We start from the raw sequence: 21,788 nt of genomic DNA on the forward strand, positions 1-21,788 counted from the left end.
AGGCTACAGGGCCTGGCTCTGCTAAACTGGCTCAGTTTGGGCCCAGACCAAACTGTCACAGATCCATGGGGGCTGGTATGGGCTAGGAGCCACTCCCCGTGGACAGTTTTAATCCACCCACCTGTTCCTGAAGGCGAAGGAATTTAACAGTATGGATGTGGCCAGCCACCCTTGTTGCCTCAAAATCAGAGTGGTTTGGGCTGGAAAGGACCTTTGCACCCACACCCACAAACTCAACCTCACTGCCCCTCTGGAGGGCTGGAGATGGGGGTAAAAGGTGGGTTAAACTCTGTTCTATACCCCCAGCAAAGGCGTGGGAGTGAAAATGTCCAGATGACTCTTGAGAAATGCAGCCCTTAATGCTGCTAGGAAGTCTTGGCCTTTCCAAAGGTCAGTCTCCTACAAGTGTGTGGCTCATTAGCCAGCAGGAATCCCATCCTTGGAGGAGGGGGTGAGGTGCTGCTGTTCAAGACGTGGTTTCCCAGGAAATTCATGCACAGGGGAGCAGGAGCTATGGGCCCTGTGTGGCTCTGTGGAGACCTCTATGCAGAGGGGGCTTGGGGTCATTGAAAATCATCTTGAACATTTTGTAAACTTCAGCAGATGAGGTGGATGGTTTGTGCTATGTCAACACGTCTGTGAGGGAGATCAAAAATTAACAACTCTGTGACTTCCCTGTTTTTTGAGGAATTTTTCCATGCAGGACTGTACAGCTGCTGCAATGTCAGCCTCTCTCCCAGCTGAGGTTGGAGCAAACCTCATTCCCCAGCACAGAGACCAGCCTAGTGGGGAAAAAATATCTGTGAATGGAGAGATGAAATGAAAAAGATGAAATGAAAGGAGAGGCAGAAAGGATATTTACGTGGTGCTCCCAGAGGTTCATCTGATAGATCACAGAATAGAATGTTTTGGGTTGGATAGAACCTTAAAGATCATCCAGTTTCATCCTGTGCCATGAGCAGGGACATCTTCCACTATCCCAGGTTGCTCCAAGCTCCAACCAACCCGGCCTTGGGCACTTCCAGGGATCCAGGGACAGCCACAGCTTCTCTGGGCACCCTGTGCCAGGGCCTCCCCACCCACATGCTTATCTCAAGGAGATATTTAAAGGACATAAGATATCAAGAAAATGCCCAGAGTTCTCTCTCTATGACTCCTAAGAATTAACATAATCATCTAAAAAGTGCTTTGAATCCACAAAGGGTGTAGTTCCAGCAAAAAACTAATTTCAGGAAGAAAAGCTTCAAGAAAAAAAATTAATTGAAATTTAAACTAGAACCCAAGAAGCAAACAATTAGGTGATGTAGGAAGAAGTGAAGAGCCAGACACTGCCACTTCTCATCCCCAGCAGATGTGGCCCATTGGGTGGGAGAAAGCAAATTCCACCTCCAGCTCTGGCTCCTGCGTTACACAATGTCCTGACTGGCTCATTGGAAATTGGTGATGTGCTTGGTGATGTCATGGCTTGCACAACTGGCTTTGTCCCTGATACTGACCTTCGAAGTTGTGGGCTGCTTTCCAGAGGGCTAGAAATGAGGTAATTGAGTAAATCAAAGTATCTCATTATTTCAGGTGACTCCTCCAAGTAGCTGGTTTCCTCTGTTCTTTAGAAGTGTCCAAGGCCAGGCTGGACAGGGCTTGGAGCAACCTGGGATAGTGGAAAGTGTCCCTGCTCATGGCAGGGGATGGAACTGGATGTTCTTTAAGGTATTTCCAACCCAAACCATCCCATGATATTTCAAGTCATCTTTTATAACTGAATGGACCCACTTGTTTATTAGATTAGTGATACCTTTTCTTTTAGTGTTATCCCTCACTGTGGGATCTGTACAAGTGGAGATCTGGAGTGGCTGACTCACAGAGTGGGATTTAGACATCCATAATCACTGTGATTTCTCTTGGCATCCAAGCAGAGACAGGAATGAAACTCCCTGCAATTCCAAACTTTGATCAGGACACTGACCTGTGTAGAAGACAGATGTTTAGATCTCAAAAAAAAATTATTATCAGTTATCATTTATAGCAGAAGAAAGATTGCTAGCAATAGGACAGAGAAATTCAAGACAGCTGAGCCACGAGGAGGGGGATTAGGACACTTGATGAAGCATCTTATTAAAGGCTCATTTGCAGCTGGTGCCAAACCAGACAAATATGAATAATTGTAGCATGATTAATTGTAAATAAAGTCTGGAAAGCTTCTGGACTCGTAACAGTGCCTTTCTCTGGGTTCTGATATGGCAGCATTTGACCATACCCATATTGTGCAATTCTTGGCTTCCAGTCCAAGGTGATCACACCAGGCTGTCTGCTGGAATGGTTCCTGGCCAGGACTAATCACTGAAACAGCCCAGGAGTTTTTGGCAGAGGGTTAGCAGAAGACAAAACTGCGAGGGCTGTTCTGATAATTGAATATTGCGGGTGGTGAGTTTTCAGTGGTCATATCCTGAATCACTGCTCACACTCTGCTACCTGAATTAGCTGCAGCTCAATAAATTGGAATGTGATCTTGGATGTGGCAGGCACAAGGGGGTTTTCTGCTATAGATGAAAACAAGGAGAAGGCCAATGCCATGCTGACCCGGCTAATTATAGATATAAACATATATAAACCCAATCCTTGTGGCTGCAGCATTAGCAGCTCCCTACCTAACAAGAACCAGTGGAGTTCCATGGGTCTGTTTTTGATGTTGATGGTGCCAAAGGCAACAGAACCTACCCAATACACCTCAGGAGCAGACATTTAAATGAAGCACAGAAGGAAGCATTTAGACCCTGCTCACTGTCTAATGAAGACGCTTCTGGTGTTTTAGTTTTTCATCAACTGCACAATAACTCTTAAAAATTAAGGCTTCTGTTATTCTGTTATTCTGTTATTCTGTAATTCTGTAGGATACCATCCACACAGAAGTCTCAGTATTTTTCAGGAAAAGCAGCAGCACTAGGGCTGATCAGGGAACTCCTCATCAGGACCATAGCCTTTAATAAGATGCTCCATCTTTTCTCCATAACCTACAGGAGATCCTGCCTTCCTCCTTTCTCTCAAACCCTCATTAATATTCCTTCTCACCCTCCCCTCCACAGAGGAATTCCCCTTTAGCTTGGAGGCACAGAGGACAGTACATTCTCCCAGCTGGTGTTCAGTGCTGTCACTTAAATGTCTATTTAATGTTGACTCAGTGTCTGGATTGCAACATGAGGGCACAAGCAGCTGAGATCAAAGCAGCCAAGGGCAGGTAATAATTGACCAGGTTCCCAGACCTCAGCACAGCATCATCCCTGAACCTTAAATGTACAGGGGCCTCCCTTGGTGCCCTTTCAGTGACACCAGAGAGTGTCTCACACACCAGGATTCATTGACTGATCTGCTGTATTTTTCCTCATCTAAAAGTTTTAGGCTATTTCTTTAGTAGGAGACCTTTGTCAGGGCTGATGGAGAAACAGAGGTAAAACCTGCCCTGTGGACACATTTAGCCCATGGGAAATGGCACAAACCACTCTAATGACAAGTGATGTGTGGGAATATTGTGTGCAAGAGCCAAGTGAATCTGTTAGAGGATGTCCACTAACAAATCTTCATGGATGAAGCAACCTTGGCCCTCCTTTTCCCGTTCTCATTGTGCCCTTAGCAGGATGATGCCAAAGGGTAGAAATGTGGACTCCCAGCATGGTTTGGGTTGGAAGGGAACTTAGAGACTGTCCAGTTTCAAACCCCTGCCATGGGCAGGGACACCTGCCACTACCCCAGGTTCCTCTAAGCCTCATCCAGCCTTGTTTTGAGCAGTCCCAAGGATGTTACACTTCCCATTAAACCAGACTGTTCCAGATGGAGCAGCCTGGGATAGTGGGAGGTGTCCCTGCCAATGGCAGAGGTGGAACTGGATGAGCTTTAAGGTCCCTTCCAACCCAAATCATTCCATAATTCTATAATAATGATTCGTGCCATAATTAGGAAAGCCAGGAGAATAATGGATTGTGTTTTAGCATGCATTTGGTTTTATTGGAACCTAAGCACATGATTTCTTAAATAACCACGTGCCTATGAGATTTTAAAGGCAGATTTAGAGTTACAATGGTAAAATGAAGTTTTGCCACCATCCAAATACATGTATTCTATTTTAAACAACCTTTCTCAAAAGCATAGTAGTTCTTAGACTTCTTTTCATTTGTCATTAGATGATAAGTCAAACATAAGAGAAAATAATGAGGTAAACCCTTCCTATATAACATCATGTATGGTGCCTGCTGTGAATTATTATGGGGGTAGTTTGTTATCCAAGGAGGGAACAAGAGAAAAAAAATCCTCTACCTTGCAGAAGACTGAGAATTTAGCTTGAAATGCTGTTTACAAGGGTTTTCCCCATTCAACATTTCAGATTTTCCTCACAGTATCACTTTTGGAAAGCGGCTGCTGGGGCAAAATTCAGGAAAATTGAATTGAAAAGTCCCCCCAGCTCCTCTTTGCTTAGTGAACTTGATTTCTTTGGGATAGGTACCTGCAGCTCCTTGAATTCCCAGCTCATGTGTGGAGGTTAATGTTCAACAGAGATGCACACACTTCCATGTTCCAGCCCCAGGTCACTGCTGTGCTGCCTGAATTGTTCTGCTCCTTGCCTGTTCCATACAAGTTTTGCCCGGTTTTAAGCAACCAGTTTGCACCTGTCTTTGTTTTTGTTAGAAGCCAAAGTCATGGAATTTTCCTCTTGCTCTGAGTGACATTTTCGGGTTGCCTGTGCTAGCAGGGCTCAAAGTGTTGGTCACTCTCACAGAATCATGGAATCCTTGAATGGTTTGGGCTGGAAAGAACCTTAAAGCTCATCTCATTCCAACCCCCTGCCATGGGCAGGGACACCTTCCACTGGACCAGATTGTTCCAAGCCCCATCCCTGACTGTTTCCAGGGGCATCCACCACCTCTCTGGGCAACCTGTGCCAGTGTTTTGCCACCCTCACTGTAAAAATCTTCTTCCCTATTTCCTAGAGGGAAATTTCCTTCTGCAAGAAAGGAGATTGTTCAGCAAAATCTGAGTGCTGTGGCAATCCATATCAATGAAATTTAAGTAATTTAACCCCACTAATAGATTGACTCTGTTCCAGAGGAGTGAAAGAGTAAAGCCCTGGAAGTGAGTGGATCTTATTCAAATAACAAGAAACAATCACAACCTTCCCCAGTGCCACACTCTGATTTTATTGGGGAAAAATACTCCTCCTCCCTAACATGGATTTCTTATGGACAAGGGCTTCCTCTTGTGCAACATTCCCACACTGTTCTGTCTGTATGAAAAACAGGTGAGGAGAATTCACATTTCAATGGGTCTTGAGAAAAACAAAAGGGTTTTAGTTTTTGATTTATTCAGTGTTGCAGGTCAGGTGTTTGCCTCTTTGTATCCCACTAAAGAGAAAAGAGAAGGGTGACAAATTTAATTTCTTCTCCATTAGAAGTGGGGAAAGCTGGAGAGTTACTGGCAAAGGAAAAAATCACTTTCAAGGCAAGGATACAACAAAAATACAAGGGACAAAAAAGGAGCACTTGGTATTTCTTGGTTAATTAGATTTTATGAGTAGAAGAGGGAAATCAGTGTTTATCTTGCTGTTACTTGCTGCATAAACTCACCCTGTTGCCTCTCTCTCAGCTGCTCTAGCTGACCCATTACCGTGCAAATTAAACATAAACCTCAGTAATGTTTTAATCCTTCTAACAATTCTTGGAACAAAAATGCCATTAACTCTGAGTTAAATATAATAAACGAGGTAATAAGGAAGCAAACCACTGAACCAGAATGTCAGAGGTAGGAACTGCAGGAACACCTGGGCTGTGACAGTGTTTAACCTGTTTATTAACCCAGGATTTGGTGAAGAAGAACCTTCCCTGCACTGATGTCCTTTTAAGAAAATTTACAGCCACAAAAATCATGCTTTGAAGTGAAGCCCCAGATGATGTTGCCTTTCAAAATGTTATGTCAGACACAACATTGTGAAACTGTTGTGGAATCAGCCCATTCTCCCAGCTTTTTGGGGCAATAAGAGGGGAAATATTTGGCATTGCATCACAAACTTGGGCATGTGTTTGAAGCAGTTTATTTCCTTTAAAAGAAAACAGATATATTAGTGAGTGTTAGAACTCTTAACTCCTGAGGTTTTTAATATGGACAAACTGGAACTGAGTGCAAAGAGGTCAGAATTTGCACCTTAAGGCTGAAGGTAAAGCAGTGGGAATGATTTGGGATGAAATGCCAGGCTGAATGGAACTGGGAGCAGCCTGTTCTAATGGAAGTGTCCCTGCCAATGGCAGGGGCATTGGAAGGAGATGATCTTTAGGGTCCCTTCCAACCCAAACCACTCTGTGATTCTGTGATACAAGTGAGGACTGAAGGAGGGGGAGAGTTTTGTGTCAGCCCCCTGCAGGGGATGAGGCTGTCCTGAGGCCTGTTTAAAAAGTGACAAAGAACAGTTGCATCACCTCAAGTCTTTGCCAATGCTTTCCTCTGCCTTTGACATCATCCACCTGGTGATGGGATGGGGAGATGGAGACAAAATGTTACCTGAACTGTCAGTGAGCGACGAATCCAGGGTGAAAACTGGGTCCCCACTCCAATAGTCACTGACTTCAGATTCCCCCCGACCCACCCTGGTGTCTGTGTTGGGAAGAGGTTTCCAAAAGCCATGAAAATTGGTGGAGCTCAGTCAGGCTTGGCTGATGGTCAGATTATATAACTGACACATGAAGTGGAAATTCACCCTTGGGGGATTGCAACACATTCACTGCCACCTGCGACAAGGGGGATGACCAGCCCCTCTCCAGAAGGTTCAAGGCAGTTACTCATTGACTTGTCACACTTGCACAACCCCACGGGCCCTATAAATACCAGGTGTCTGTCCAGCCCTTCCCCAGGCCAGCTCCAGCCACCATTGGTCTCTCAGACACTTTGCAGGACCTCACAGTCCACAAGCAGCTGACAGCCATGAAGATCCTCTACCTGCTCTTCGCTGTCTTCCTCCTCCTCTTCCAGGCTACTTCAGGTGAGAAGCAAAAATCAACAGCAAAAGGGTTTGCAAGCAGAAGAATGTTCACTTTAGTGGGGGAAAGCCACCATCAGCTGAAGGGCAAAACCTGGGATGGTGCAGTGGGTGGGACCAGGAGCATCTGGTGCTCAGGATTGCTAAAAAAGACAACACATGACTTGTTGAGCATTCACCTCTCATCATTCCAGGCAGGAAGCCGAGATTTTAACTCCTGCCACTCCCCACAGGTTCTGCAGACCCTCTTTTTGCTGACACTGTTGAGTGCCGGAGCCAGGGAAAATTCTGCCGCGCCGGGGTGTGCCCACCCACCTTCGCTGCCACCGGGACGTGCCACGGGGGGATGCTGAACTGCTGCTCCAAGTAAGGGACAAAACACCTCAGAAGGTCCCCTGGTTTATCCACTGTTCCTCTGAATAATCAGCAAAACCCCAGGGTGGCTTGCAGGGCAACCCTCACTGGGGAAGTCCAGAGGGAGGAGGAACGCGTGCGTGTTGTTGATGTGTGTTTAGGGAGAAAATTCATTGGAATGGAAGTGATGTGTGGGAGAAAGGGTTCAGAACGGTCAAAATTCCCAAGAATTCAGTGTTTTTTCGCTTTATTTTTAATTTTTAGGGGGAAAGAAAGGACGTTTTTTCAAGAAATGATTAGGAAACCACTTCACAGTATTTATACCCATCAGGGGAAATATTTTATTGTCCCTCTGTTTTTATTTTAAAATTCACTTAGAAATGTACATTTAAAGGGGGAAAAGCATTCACAGAAATCTGCTTCTCAGCCTCTCCCCAGCTCTCCTTCCTCCCACCACTGCACAGCTCTTAGAAAGGTGAAGAACAGTGAATTTGTCAGTGAGTGGAGACTTGGGTGTGCATTTCACTTTTGACCTTGGGAACCACTTTCTAATAATGTCTGGAGTTTCCCTGATAGCCAGATTTTTTTTTCTTTCCTTAAGGTTTTGAACATGCTTTTAGGCAATGTTCTTCAGCTTAAAATAAAACATATTCTCCAGCTACTTAATTCTTAGAATAACATTGTTCCATTAATGGCTACGAGATGATCCCTGCCAGCTGCAGTGACATTCCCACCCCCCAAATTCAGTGCCAAATTAGGAGAGGTTCTTGTACCTTTGATGGTAGAGGACTGGTGTGATGCTACAATTCATCCCAGCCATGATGTTCAGGCAGATCTCCTGCCACTGATGTGACTGGACAGAACTTGGCTCAAAACAAAGAGAGAGCTAAGATCTGTGATGTCTGAATTTTCCAGAACTCCTTCTTCTGTAATTTTGTTATTTTTAGATTTGCCAGGGTTTAAAGGTTCCCAGAAAGTGAAGAAATCTGATGAGATAGTTCTAGGAAAAAAGTTTTACACATTTATTCAGCAAAGGAGGATCCTCAGCGGTTTCAGAAAACCCAAGTAATTCCAATAATAAGACAGTCTTGTTGACAGGAGAATAAGATGTTAAGGAAAAAGATGCTAAGGATGCATTTGGGAATTCAGGAAAGTAAATGGAACAGAAGGAACCTGATATTAGATGATTTTACAAAGGAGTGATGTGATCCCTCAGTTCCTGTGACCACTCATCCTCCTTGGGAATCAATTTCCACTGATAGCAAATGGATTGGTAGGAGCAGATGGATGATCTCCAACATCTCTGAATGTCTGTCAGAACATCTGCTAGACCTGACCAAAAGAAAACTGAGCCTGGGAAAGGAACAAGACCTCTTGAGTTTGGTTTCAGGTGTAATTTTCCTACAGAAATACTCTGTCTTGGAAGAAAGTACCCAGTACTGATGGATGTTAGTGGTCAGGATTAAAATTCTTGTATTGGCTGATTTTCAGCTGAGCTGACCAATGCAAGAGTAGAAGTTAAAACCAACAGGGTATTCTGAGGTACAATATAAATTTCTTTTTCCAGTTCAGGTTACTTGAAAACAAATCTTTGAACTTAGACATGAAGGGCTTGGTTCAGCAGGATACATTGAGATGTTTAGTGGCATTTGAGGTACCTTGGAGTATTTAAATCATATCAATGTATCTGGCTGAGTTAGCTCTAAGGGAAAACACTGATTTTCAGAAAAGACAGATGTCTGGAGGCCAAGCAGATACCCCAGATCACTTCAGATGGCACTAGACTTGTGTGTTCAGTAACTACATCAAATCCCCAATCTTTATTTTGGTGTAAACCAAATAAAAAGTGTCACCACAAGTGGTCATATAACCCATCTGCCAGTGGCCACAGTTCTTACACACTGGGTATCTGCAGATCTGGACATCCCACACGCACACAGAGATGTAGGTTTTTAAACCTGCAGGCTGAACACACCCTGCAAGTTCATTTTGAAAGGTAATTAGAAGGTATTGAGGCTTTTAGAGAATGAGTGGAGGTGGCACTGCAGCACAATAAGAAGATTGTTTGTATCCTTGCAGGGTTTTGGCAGAGTAAGAAGAAAAGGCTTTCCTGGATCAGAGCCCTTGTACCAGCAACATTTCCACTGCCTTGAGGAGCTGATTTTCCTGGGTTCCTCCTCTATCTAAAGCCTCCTGCAAATGAGCATGAAAAGAAGCTTCCAGAGGGCATGTCCTGTTAGCACACCGCTTCTGGAGATCCGGGTCTTTCCTCGCTGAAGTCACTCCCTTTTTGCTTTTAATACTCAAGCCACTTTGGCTCCTTGGCTGCCTGTTCCAGCCTACCTCACAGGGGTGTTTGGAGGTTCAATCACTTCAGGTTCATGCAGCTCTTGGAGGATGTGAAGCAATATATATATTATTATTTTATTCGCACTTGAAAATAAAGGTCTTCTTAAATCCATGATCTTTGTTATTACAATAATTTTCTCTCTGGTTTTGACTCAAGACTCAGAGTGATGCAGGGTTTTTTGAACAAGTGAGCCTGTTCAGTCTCACATATTCCCAAGGGATTTGGGAAAGGGAATAACTAAAAGAGCAACCAGTTTTGGTGATGGTAATAAAGCATTTAGGATGACAGGAATGAAAGCTGAGTGGGAAGAACTGCCCAGGCAACTCTTGACAGAGAATAATTGCATGACAATATGGCAGCCAATAAACACTTGCAGTATTGCAAATTTTATGTATACATAAAATATATTTGCATTAAAAAATATACATACACCCCCCTGAATTTATTAACACAGTGATGAGGTCTGCACTATCCCTCCAGAGGGACAAGATTTTGGGTGATGTATAGACTGGGTTTTAAAGCATCAGACCTGTTTTCAACAACAGTCACAAAGTTCATTATTTAAAGAACACAGCGTAGCAAGGACATCTCACTGCCCATAACCTGGTCATGTCCAACTCACAAAACAGGCACTGAGGATCTGTTGTACATCCCTCAAGCTCCTTCTGTGGGCTGGTTTTGGCTGGGATGGATTTAATTTAATTCCCAACACGGAATGGAGGTTTGATTGGTGCTGGGAACAGTGCTGATAATTCAGGGATGTTTTTGTTATGGCTGAGCAGGACTCAGTCAAGGCCTTTTCTGCTCCTCACCCCACCCGAGGGCTGGGGGTCACAAGGAGTTGGGAGAGGGCAGAACCAGGGCAGCTGGTCCCAGGTGACCCAAGGGATATTCCAGACCATTTGGGGTCATGCTCAGTAATAAAACTTGCAGGAAGAACAAAGAAGGAAAAGGTTTTTGGAGTGATGGAGTTTTTCTTCCCAAGTCACTGTTACATGTGGTGCATTCCTGCTCTCCTGGGGATGGCTGGACACCTGCCTGCCCATGGGAAGTGGTGAATAAATTCCTTGCTCTGCTTTGCTTGCACAGCTTTTGTTTTAGCTAATAATCTGTCTCTATCTCAATCCACGAGTTTTTTCTCTTTTACTCTTCTGCTTTTCTCCCCATTCCATCAGGGCAGAAGTGAGCAAGGGCTGCCTGAAGCTGAATTTCTGGCTTGGGTTAAACCAAAACATAGTGAAGAAAATCTCTGGTAATAAATCTGGATAAATTCAGATCAGACTGAGCCTCAGATTTCCCTGCTACCCCAATGAAACACCTCTCTGGTGTATAAATCACAGAGGTGTAATTCCAAATGGGATTGTCTCCATTTCTGTCTCTGGATGCTGGACCTTATGTCCATCAAGGTCTGGCATTTCAGCCCAGCAGCCACCCTCACTGCAGGCTCATTCTTCCATTTGTGCCAAATTTCTGTGGAGCCCTTCAGTGTCCATCTCACCTCTGCACTCCCCATGAACCTGTGTGGAACCTGGGCTTGGCCTCACGTGAGACAACTCCCACAGCTCTCCTCTGCTGATGGCCCTACAGGGATCTGCTTCTCCCAACCCAATTCCCTGCCCTGTTTCTCTCCTGCAGTGACCACTGAGAGTTCTTCCCAAGAGTTTCCTCATTCCACGCTTATTGAGAACTTGTCTCCTAGGACATCACTGGTGTTTTCCTTTGGAGGGCTGGCAGGGCAGCAGCTGGAACCAAACTCTTTGATAGTGTTCAAGCTATGGAAGAAAAGAGTTGTTTTGTTTGATATTTCCCTTCCAAAGCTGTTGCAGGACCTCAGAAAAGCTCGTCCTTTATGACCTGAAGAACAGATCAGTTTTCAAATTTGTGATTGGAACACGGCTTTCCAAAAGTCTGCAATCAGTGACTTGTCCCCCTCCCTGCTCTGGTCCATGGCCAGGACACAGACTGGAGATGGTCCATGACTGACCTTGGACAGGCACTTCAGTCACTAAGACTGGAGTTTCCCCACTGAAAATCAGGTTTATGCATGAGCAGCCTTTATGGAGTGCTCTGTCAAGGAGAACGAACATCGTGTACCCTCTGCCCACTGTCACCTTCACTGTGGATGCAAACGCCTGCCCCTGTCCCTGTCACTTGTTCCATGTCCTTGACTTTGGGACAGGGGAACTCAACACCACTTCTTGCTTCTGCCTCTTTATCTACTGCTAGAACAGAGGAGATTGTCACTAAATTAATTCTCCCCTTCTGATCAGGCAGATTAGCTGCTCATCAGTTGTAATTAAAAGCAGGGAAACTCCTTCAGAGCCAAAGATATCTATACTGGCTTACCCACAGTCCAGAATACAGACCACAGGTGGTGATTTCCCAAGGTGTAAAGGCAAATTTCCCAAGCTCCCTGAAGGATCAGTAAGCCAAACAGATGAATTTGCTCTTTCTGGATGACAAAATGATTTTTCTTCAAAAAGACAGGTCCCATCTGAAGTCCACCACTCGCTGCTTGGCTGCCAGGTCAGATATAACTCTGACAGACACCTCAAGAGCAACAGCTTCCTGTCAGTCACAGCCTCAATGTTTTCTCTGTTCACTGGAGACTGTTTGGAGCATCTTTTCCTGTCCTCAAGAGGAAGGAAGAAGAGAAGCACCATGTCCAAGCTCCTTTCCCTGGTGCCAAGCAGTCTTCAAGGTGGCTGTTATCACCCCAGGTGCATTTATGTTTCCATGGAGGGAGCCTGGACCTGGCACAAGCATTGCTGCCACTCTCCAGCTGGAGCTGGGAGTGGGAGTTGAGGAGGTTGGAGCCATTCTCCCTTTCCTTCCCTCCCTCTGACGTTGTTTGGTTCCAAAGAGCATTGAAACATCTGTGACATCATGGCCCAATCCCAGCAGGGTTTGTCCATCAGCCTCACTCCCCAAATTAAACATCCCTGCCCCTTGTGCTGCCTGGGACAGGCAGGAGGGGGGTTATGCAAGGAGTAGAAAAGCACTTTTCCCTTTTCCATTAAATCCTGTTATTTCCACAAGCAAGCATCACCCTGGATGGTTTCCTTACAGCTGGCTGTGTTTTAAGATCATGGACTGCACTTTTCCCCCTTCTTTTTGTCTTTCCAGAAGTGAAGCTGGAGGTGCAGGTGGAGGGGCTGCCTGTCTGAAACCTTGGGCAGGTGCTCAGCATGGTTTGGGTTGTGGGGCTGTGTCCATGTCCTCAATCACAAATCAGGAATCTGGGAGATGGTCAGTGTCCCCTATGACTCCCTTAAATAAAATTCCAGGCACACACGGGCACAGAGTGATTTCATATAAATGACTGACTCCTTGAAACTTCTATATCCAGGAGGGAAACAGAAGAGGGATGACAGCAACAGTCCATTTTAGAGCCTGTGCCTCTGGCTCAATAATGTGTGAAAATACAGGGCCTTTCCCTAAACCATCACTGCCACCCCAGCTCTCACAGCTCCTGGCAGAAGTCTGAAGTTGCAGTTCCTGACCATGTTCCTCAAGGACGTGGACTCAGTGAAGTGCAGGTGGGAATTAATTTTCTTTGTCATCTCCTCTTGCCCCTCCTCACCCTCCACATCCACCCACAAGAAGATTTTTTTTGCTTGTTTCTAGCCCTGATATACTGAATTAATGTTTTTTTTTTTTAAAGACTGAAGCCCTTTCATGCCCTACACCCAACCTGCAGCAGCTGGTTCACCAGGCACAGACCTCTCTGCCCTCTGTGTGCAGTCAGAGCTCACCCCTGCTCTTGCTTTCCATCATTTCAATTTGCTGCTCTCGCTGAAGCAGTAAATAATTAATCACCCTCGTGACTTTGTTTCACTGATGATTTTTGGTTTGTCCTGTGTGCCTGAAAATAAATGCTCACTTGAAGTTCCCATAGGTCTCAGGAGTGGCATTTCTTGGTGACAAGTACAAAGGTTAAGAGAATTTTACAGAGTGCTGATGATACTTCCTCTGGTCCATTTTAGATATGGCTGGAACTTCACATGCATGAAAAAAAAGATTTTATTTTATTTTTAGATACAGAAGTAAGTTACAAGATGATAAGAGAGTTAGAGACACCACAAGGAAGTGGATTTGGTATGTTGAGTCTGTGAAATTGGAGAGATGTGATAATAACCACATTCAGCAAGGTGATTGACAGCAAGGGAAAATATCATTAAACCAAGATCATCTGGGCAAGAGTGAGTAATTTTAGATGCACCATACAGACTAGATTTGGGAAGAAGCTCCAGACTATGATATCATTGTTTTCAGGACAGATCTTAGAGGCTGCTGGAGGGAATTAGGATCAGTCTCCTATGTTAACACACAGACGTGTCCCTTCAGTCCTTTCTGTTTAATGACTTCTGCTACGTTTGGTACAAATCCATGGCTGGAGTCACAAATAAAATGTACAGACAGTGATTGAGCTGTGAACCATGCTGGAAGAACTCCTGGGAGACTGGAGGAACTGCCATGTTCACCAGTTACACAGCCAGGAGGGGGAATATCCATGACCCTTTCAGCCCTGTGCTGTCTCCTTCTGTTGCAGCCCTACAACTCCAACCCAAACAAGGACTAAATTGCTGATCCTTTCCTGCACTTGTCTTCATCATCACAGAATGGTTTGGGTCCGAAAGGACCCTAAAGATCATCACATTCTGAACCTCTGCCTGGGCAGGAATGTTTGCCACCATCCCAGGTTGCTCCAATCCCTGTCCAACCTGTCCTTGAATGCTTCCAGGGATTGGGCAGCCACAGCTTTTGTGGACAACATGTTCCATTGTCTCACCACCCTCACATGGAGTTTTTCTGAATATCTCATTCAAACCTGCTCTCTTTCAGCTTGAAGCCACTGCCCCTTGCCCTGTCACTCCACGCTCTTGTCCCCAAGGAGTTTTCTCCTTTGCTCACCCTGCCTGGTGGCTGAAGGGGAGGACAAGCTGTCACAAGACCATGGCCCAGAGCCACAGGACACCATCAGTTCCGCATGGTTTACAACCCTGCAGATCCCAGGAACCCACCTCCCTCCTGCTCCAATCCCATGCCCTCCCTGGGTGCAGCCCACCAGCTGGCACGGGGTGGTTTGGCTGCTCGGGTCAGCTGGCAAGACGTGGCCATGGCTCAGGTCGGGCATCTTGTAACGTGAGGGGTTGCAACACCTCCCTACATCACCAATCTCCATGGGAACAGGGCAATGAACTCTCTGTTCTGCAGGCAGCCACTCCTCCACCCACCTTGTTCTGTCCCAGAGCCTTTATATGCAGAGGCACTGCCTGTGCTCGGTCTCGGACAGCTTCTGTTCACACTGGTGTTGTCTCCATCCCTGCAAAAGCCACCTTGCTGCCAGCTGCCAGTCATGAGAATCCTTTTCTTCCTCGTCGCTGTTCTCTTCTTCCTCTTCCAGGCTGCTCCAGGTAAGGCTGAAAAGAGATGAGATGGAGGCTGAAAGGGTGAAGATGCAGAGAAGTTCACTAGATCCCAGTGCTGAGGGTCAGATTACCTCTCTGCTCCTGGAATCCAAGACTTTCCTATCAGAATTCCCCTTCCCTGGTCATAGTCCTAATTTTCAAGCTATCGATTCAAGGTTCTTGATAGTCATACTGATGGTTCCTTTCTAGCTTATGATGGCAAGATGGGGAAAAAAAAAAGATGTTCCTGTATTGACCTTGGTGCCAGAAAAGGTTTTGGAGCAGCTCATCTCGAGTGCCTTCATGTGGCATGTACAGAACACCCAGGGAATCAGGCACAGCCTGAAAAGCTGATTCTGCTTGACCAACCTGATCTCTTCCAATTAGTGGATTAGGTATCTAGCTGGATTTTGGTAAATCCTTGACACCATTTCCCACAGAATTTTCCTGGAGAAACTGGTTGCTCCTGGCTTGGGTGGGTGCACTGTTCACTGGGTTAAAACCTACCAGGATGGCCAGGCCCAGAGGGGTGTGGGGAATGGAGTTAAGACCAGCTGAGGCTGTCACCAGTGGTGCTCCCCAGGGCTCAGTGCTGGGGCTGGTCCTGTTTGATATCTTCGTGAATGATCCAGATGAGGGGATCGAGGGAAACCTCAGCAAATTTGCAGATTACACCAAGTTAGGCAGGAGTGTTGATCTGCTGGAGGGCAGGAAGGCTCTGCAGAGGGATCTGGAGGGGCTGGATCCATGGGATGAGGCAAATTGTGAGGTTCAACAAGGCCAAGTGCTGTTCACAACAATTCCTGCAGCTCCAGGCTGGGGCAGAGTGCCTGGAAAACTGGAAAAGGCCCTGGAGGTGCTGGTGACAGCAGCTGGACATGAGCCAGGTGTGCCCAGGTGGGCAAAAGGCCAATGGCACCTGGGCTGTGCCAGCTCTGGGGTGGCAGCAGAAGCAGAGCAGTGACTGTCCCCTGTGCTGGCACCTCCTGACAAGAGGGACATTGAGGGGCTGGAGCGTGTCCAGGGGAGGGAACAGAGCTGGGGAAGGGGCTGGAGCACCAGGAGAGGCTGAAGGAGCTGGGAAAGGGGCTCAGCCTGGAGAAAAGGAAGCTCAGGAGGGACCTTGTGGCTCTGCACAGCTTCCTGACAGGAGGGGACAGCCAGGGGGTCAGGCTCTGCTCCCAGGGAACAGGGACATGACAAGAGAAAACAACATCAAGTCGTACCTGGGGAGATTTAAATTGGATATTAGGAAACATTTCTTCAGCAAAAGTGTTCTCCAACCCTGGCACAGCTGTCTAGGGCAGTGGTGGATTCCCCATCCCTGGAGGGATTTAAAAGCCATGCAGATGTGGCACTTGGGGACGTGGGTCAGTGGTGGCCTTGGCAGTGCTGGGGGATGGTTGGACTTGATGGTTTGGAGGATTCAAGGACCCTTTTCCAACCTGAACAATTCCCTGAGGATTTTATTGAGGCAATTCTTATAATAATGCTAAAGATGTAACCCAGCAACACGAGAACTCTCTCTTCTCACATTCTCACCCACATGTCCTGACTGTGTATTCTGCATTAGCAGACCTCATCTGTTTTTGGGAAAAATGTTATCCAGTCAAGTTTTGCCTGAACTCTGTATTGTCCGTGTGCATTAAGTGGGTTTGGAGCCCACGTATCATTCCAGGCTATTTGGGATTTTTTGAAGCAGCTGAAGTTGTCCCAATTTGATTTGCAGCAGTCTCAAATTTGTACCAGCTTTCTTAGACCATGAAATGTCTGTCTACTCAAAGAAAAAATGTAGAACCATTGAGACAAAATCTGTACTGCATGTTTTGGGATTGCTTTCTTGGGCTTTTCCTACTTCATGCACTACAAAATGTATTATTTATATCAAAAGACACTGTGACCTCTGAGATGGCTGCAGGATGGGTACAATTCCAGTAAAATCTCTGGGAAAAGGGTCACCAGTTATTTTCTATCTCTTCATAAAGATTATATGCATAAAACACTACAGGGCTTTTTAATTTAAGAGATAAGGGAAACCAAGGTCTAATGGTAGGTTTAAAATCAGCTGAGTGACATCAAAAACATGTAATCCTTGAATAATATGTGATTAAGAGAAAGGACTCAAGAACCACTGTGACAAAGTGATTGAGATGTGGTAGATCTGATTTGGACTAAAGCTGTGATGCCTTTCAAATTAGGGATGGAATACGATTTGATGACAAAACCTTAGCACAGTGCCAGGTAGATCTCACGCCTCAATCCTCCAGTTGTCTGCCAGGACAAACAAAGGTGAATTTTTCCCTTTTTTTTTGCAGCTTACAGCCAGGAAGCCGCTGACACTCTCGCATGCCGGCAGAACCGGGGCTCCTGCTCCTTCGTGCCCTGCTCTGCTCCTCTGGTTGACATCGGGACCTGCCGCGGTGGGAAGCTAAAATGCTGCAAATGGTAAGAGGGATTCCTCCAGGGAAGCGCTGCTGCACCAAACACAAGCAGGATCACTGGGCTTTCCTCCTTTTTAGCATCACAGCCCACTCTCCAGCCCCCTACAGCCTCCAAAAAGTACCTGCTGATTGCTGGGGTTTGTGTGCAGTGAAAACAAGGCAGAGCCTTTGTGGCGTGGAAATATTCCAGAGAAAAAGAGACATTGTTTACAAAAATGACAGGACAAGGGGCAGTGGCTTCAGTCTGACAGAAAGTAGACCTGGATTGGATGTTAGGAAGAAATTTGTCCCTGTGAGGGTGGGAAGGCTCTGGCACAGGGTGCCCAGAGAAGCTGTGGCTGCTGCATCCCTGGAAATATTCAAGGCCAGGTCGGACAGAGCTTGGAGCAACCTGGGATAGGGGAAGGTGTCCCTGGTATTCTGGGGCACCAAGCAGCCACAAATGAGCAGCTGTGGTGACAGCCCCATCCTGTATTTTATCTGGGTTGTCTCATGGCCAGAAACACAGGTCCACTCACAAGAGTCTCCAGCTGCCTTTACCCTCCTGTGTTCCCTGATGTCTCCAGCGGTCTGAGCTGTCGAGGTGTAATTTATTTGTTTGGTGGATGAGTTAAGCACCTGAATTTTCTCTGCAGGACCCCCAGCTCCTAAATCTGACACCTCACTGACCACTCAGACAAGATCTCTGGACATCTGAGACATCCCCATCTTCTGACACCGATGGATCCTGTCCTCAGTGCCCTGGGAGCCTCTCCCATGGGGATGGAGGCCCTCAGGAGCACAAGGACATCTGAGGAGGAGTTCTTGTCCAATAAAGATATTTGCAGTTTCAATTCTAATAAAAGCAAGTTCTTGTGAAACCACGTTGCTGATACTTGCTCATGTATGTAAGGGTGGTTTCTGTTGTATTTATTGTCTATAGAAATCAGCTGTGAACGAATTTTATTTAACTACATTAAGTCCATGTGTCATCAAGTCCTGTTAAATCACCCTGTGTTGCAGTGATTTGTGTGGCAACATTTATATTCATAATTGGAAAAGCATTAGAGCCCACTTCAGCTGCCATTCCAGCCCAGAGCTGGGATTGAGGAGACAATCCTGTGCTCCTCTCTAGGGCTGCCTCTGCCAGCTCAACCTGAAATATTTGAAATACAGAGAAACCCCAGGGTGGCAGAAGGACTTGAAACTGCTTGACCACATTCACAACATTCTGCTCCTGCTGTCTCTATTTAGTGTACACCAGTATCACGTCCATAGAATTTAATTTCTCTGGATCCTAAAGTGGTCAAACTGTTTTCCCTGCACTGCTCTGTCTGGGCTGTGTGTCCATCAGCCTGGAGTCTCATCACCAAAACTCATCCCCTCCTTCCTTCCCCCTTCCCTAACATCCTCCATGCAAAGGCCACAGGGATTTGGGACAAGAGGTGACTCAAAGTGTCTGTGCCATGAGCTGCTGGATGGTTTCAGGACTTCCATGGGTGCTCAGCCTCACCAGTTTGTGCCAGCTCTCCACAGTGGGTTTGGAGAGTCACAGAATTATGGGGTGGTTTGGGTGGGAAAGGACCTTAAAGATCGTCCAGCTCCACCCCAGCCATGGGCAGGGACACCTTCCTCTGTCCCAGGTTGTTCAAGTCCCGTCCAAACTGGCTTTGAAGTTATTCTTCATCAAATGAATAATGAAAGGACATGTTCCACATGGGTTTGTTTTCCTCCCCTTTGCTTGGATATGTTTACCACAAGGCAGATCTCACACTGATTCCAGGTGAGAGCCTCCAACAAAAATGCAAGAGAATTCCTCACAGGAATAAGCAGATTGTTCTCACAGGGATAAGGAGGTGATACCTCACAGGGATAAGGATCAAACACAGATCTTCCAGAGCAAGTTTATTAAAATTTACTGAGATGTGTAGACTATGAAATATAAACACCTCAGCTGAGCATTCTGGCATTACTCTCATTATTGCTGACTCCAAAAGAAAACAATTATAATAATAAAAGACTGTCTGTTGTGAGGGCCAAAGGAAGAACTTTGCATCCTCTCACAGGCACAAACTCCTGCATGGTGGTGACCTCTCTGGGACAAATGTTGGTTGACACAATAAAATTTCAGTAGCGAAACAATTTTTAAAATGAAAAATATTGGTCTTTTCTGGGTGGTTCAAGAATTGCTTTGGAGCTTCTTCAGATCATTAAGGCTGTTTGTGGAGGGGTTTGTTCTCTCTCTGTTGTTCACATTGTGGCTCGTACCTGCATGTGTCAAATGTGTATTTTCTGCTCAGAATTCCAGATTTTCCCATGGGATGATGTATCTCTTAAAAAGCCAGAAGCTCTGCTTAGCCCATGTGAGATGTCAGTGGTCACTAATCATACTGCAAAAAAAGAGAAGAAAATTTCAGATTTTGTACTTACAGCCAGGAAAGGAATTAAATAAAATGTACAGAAGGGATTGAATGAGCACCAAGGGCTGATATTCCTGAATCCAATTCTTCAGATATTCACAGTCTTACTGCTGCTGAATTTTAATAATTTTTTAAAATTAATAATGAATTGACCACACTCTGTGCCTGGAATTTCTGGTATGAAAAAGAGTTTCTGCTGCTCATGTTTTGTTTTTAACATCTCTTGCTACTAATTTTGAACAAAGTTTAAGTAAGAGCCTCCAAAACTAAAAGTGTCTGCAGCATTTAACAGGGAAAAAAAGAACCAGAAAATGAAATGTTAGAATCAGTGGAAGCAGAGTGTAAATATTCAGGGATATTTGTTGCTGCAGTTTCATATTGGAATAAAGATATGGGGTGAAGTTTTGGATTCCAGTAAAGAATTTGAGGGGAGAAAAGAATAAATTAATCACAGAATTAAAGAATTATTTTGATTTGAAGGGACCTCAAAGACCATCTGGTTCTAACTCCCTACCATGGGCAGGGACATCTTTAACTAAACCAAATATTTTGATTTTGTCCAGAAAAGGAAGTTTATGTAACCCAAGAAAAAAAAAATCTGGAAAAACATAACTTTCAAGATATTCTTCCAACTGGGGGACCAGGCAAGCCCTTGCAAGGTGGAACATGCAGGTTTCCTATGAATCTGACCCCCAAATCCCAGGTCTCAGGACAATGGACATCAAGAGATGTGTCCTTGGAAGCCAGTACCACTTATCACTATCAGCTTGAACCAGCTAATGGGAACAGCAGCAAGAAGAGTTTATTTCTGGCTAATTAATTCTCTCTGCCAAAGAGGTTTCTCTGTGATCCTTCCCAAGAGGCACTTGAGCTGCATCATTAATTCTACAGAGGGAAGCAGTGAGGAAATCCTCAGGAAATCCTATATTTGAGTGTGCAGTCTCTGCTCTTGGCCAGCTTGTGCTGGAGGAGTAAAATGCAGACTAGGTGTACAAAAATGAGTGATAAATGAGTAATAAACCCCAAGAAATCCCTGGGAATGTTCAAGGCCAGGCTGGAAGGAGCTGGGAGCAACTGGATCTTGTTGAAGGTGTCCATGATAACACGGGTAGAATGGATGACCTTGAAAGGCCCCTTCCAACCCAAGCCCTTCTGTGGGTGTGTGATCCATCACCTCCTGGACTCACCACGTTCCTACAGCAGGGAATTCCCTGCTGGCAGCGTCCAAAGGGTCTCGTGTGGGGTGGGGGGCAGAGGTGGCTGGAGCAGACCCCCCCGGCCTGTCTGCACTGCTCCACGGTGTTGGGGGCACGCAGGAAACCTGGGCAAAATTAAAAAAACAACAATGCAGAGTCACGATTTGCCTTCCCAAAGAAGACTAAGAACAATCCAGGCTGTAGCATGGCAGCAATGTTGAAGTTTACCTGCAGGCTGGCCACTTCCACACCATTAAATTCCCTTATTTTCCAAACTGGGAGGGTTCAGTGCATGCAATGGATCCATTTGGTGGTGAAAATGTGCCCAACCTCTAGCAGAACTTTGGCCATAGGCAAAAAGGACTAAACCCATTTCTATTTCTATTTCTATTTCTATTTCTATTTCTATTTCTATTTCTATTTCTATTTCTATTTCTATTTCTATTTCTATTTCTATTTCTATTTCTATTTCTATTTCTATTTCTATTTCTATTTCTATTTCTATTTCTATTTCTATTTCTATTTCTATTTCTATTTCTATTTCTATTTCTATTTCTATTTCTATTTCTATTTCTTTCTATTATTTCTCCCTATTCCTATTCCTATTCCTATTCCTATTCCTATT

General features: G+C 45.4%; 2 protein-coding genes across 3 annotated transcripts; both read left to right on the forward strand.

Annotated features, from left to right (window-relative positions):
• The first annotated feature begins 6,862 nt into the window (after positions 1–6,862).
• Positions 6,863–7,382, forward strand: LOC134547654 (gallinacin-10-like). Its single transcript, XM_063391804.1, has 2 exons — positions 6,863–7,015; positions 7,246–7,382. Exons 1-2 carry the CDS (start codon positions 6,958–6,960, stop codon positions 7,380–7,382), a joined length of 195 nt encoding a protein of 64 aa, XP_063247874.1. The 5' UTR covers positions 6,863–6,957.
• A 7,577-nt stretch (positions 7,383–14,959) lies between these two features.
• LOC134547656 (gallinacin-9) lies at positions 14,960–18,428 on the forward strand. 2 transcript variants are annotated; one of them, XM_063391805.1, is made up of 3 exons: positions 14,971–15,133; positions 17,443–17,572; positions 18,204–18,428. In XM_063391805.1, the coding sequence occupies exons 1-3, from the start codon at positions 15,076–15,078 to the stop codon at positions 18,217–18,219; spliced, it is 204 nt and encodes a 67-aa protein (XP_063247875.1). In that variant the 5' UTR covers positions 14,971–15,075; the 3' UTR covers positions 18,220–18,428. The 2 variants fall into 2 exon arrangements, with proteins under 2 accessions (XP_063247876.1, XP_063247875.1); XM_063391806.1 differs by lacking the exon at positions 18,204–18,428 and having other exon boundaries at positions 14,960–15,133; positions 17,443–17,576.
• Positions 18,429–21,788: the final 3,360 nt, after the last annotated feature.

The sequence above is a fragment of the Prinia subflava genome, chromosome 2 (genome assembly GCF_021018805.1).
Source record: "Prinia subflava isolate CZ2003 ecotype Zambia chromosome 2, Cam_Psub_1.2, whole genome shotgun sequence".
NCBI lineage: Eukaryota > Metazoa > Chordata > Aves > Passeriformes > Cisticolidae > Prinia > Prinia subflava.

Coding starts and splice junctions, on each gene's coding strand:
- LOC134547654 (XM_063391804.1), top strand. CDS start 6,958: ATGAAGATCCTCTACCTGCTCTTCGCTGTCTTCCTCCTCCTCTTCCAG. Junction 7,016..7,245: donor CCTCTTCCAGGCTACTTCAG/GTGAGAAGCAAA, acceptor CACTCCCCACAG/GTTCTGCAGACCCTCTTTTT.
- LOC134547656 (XM_063391805.1), top strand. CDS start 15,076: ATGAGAATCCTTTTCTTCCTCGTCGCTGTTCTCTTCTTCCTCTTCCAG. Junction 15,134..17,442: donor CCTCTTCCAGGCTGCTCCAG/GTAAGGCTGAAA, acceptor TTTTTTTTGCAG/CTTACAGCCAGGAAGCCGCT.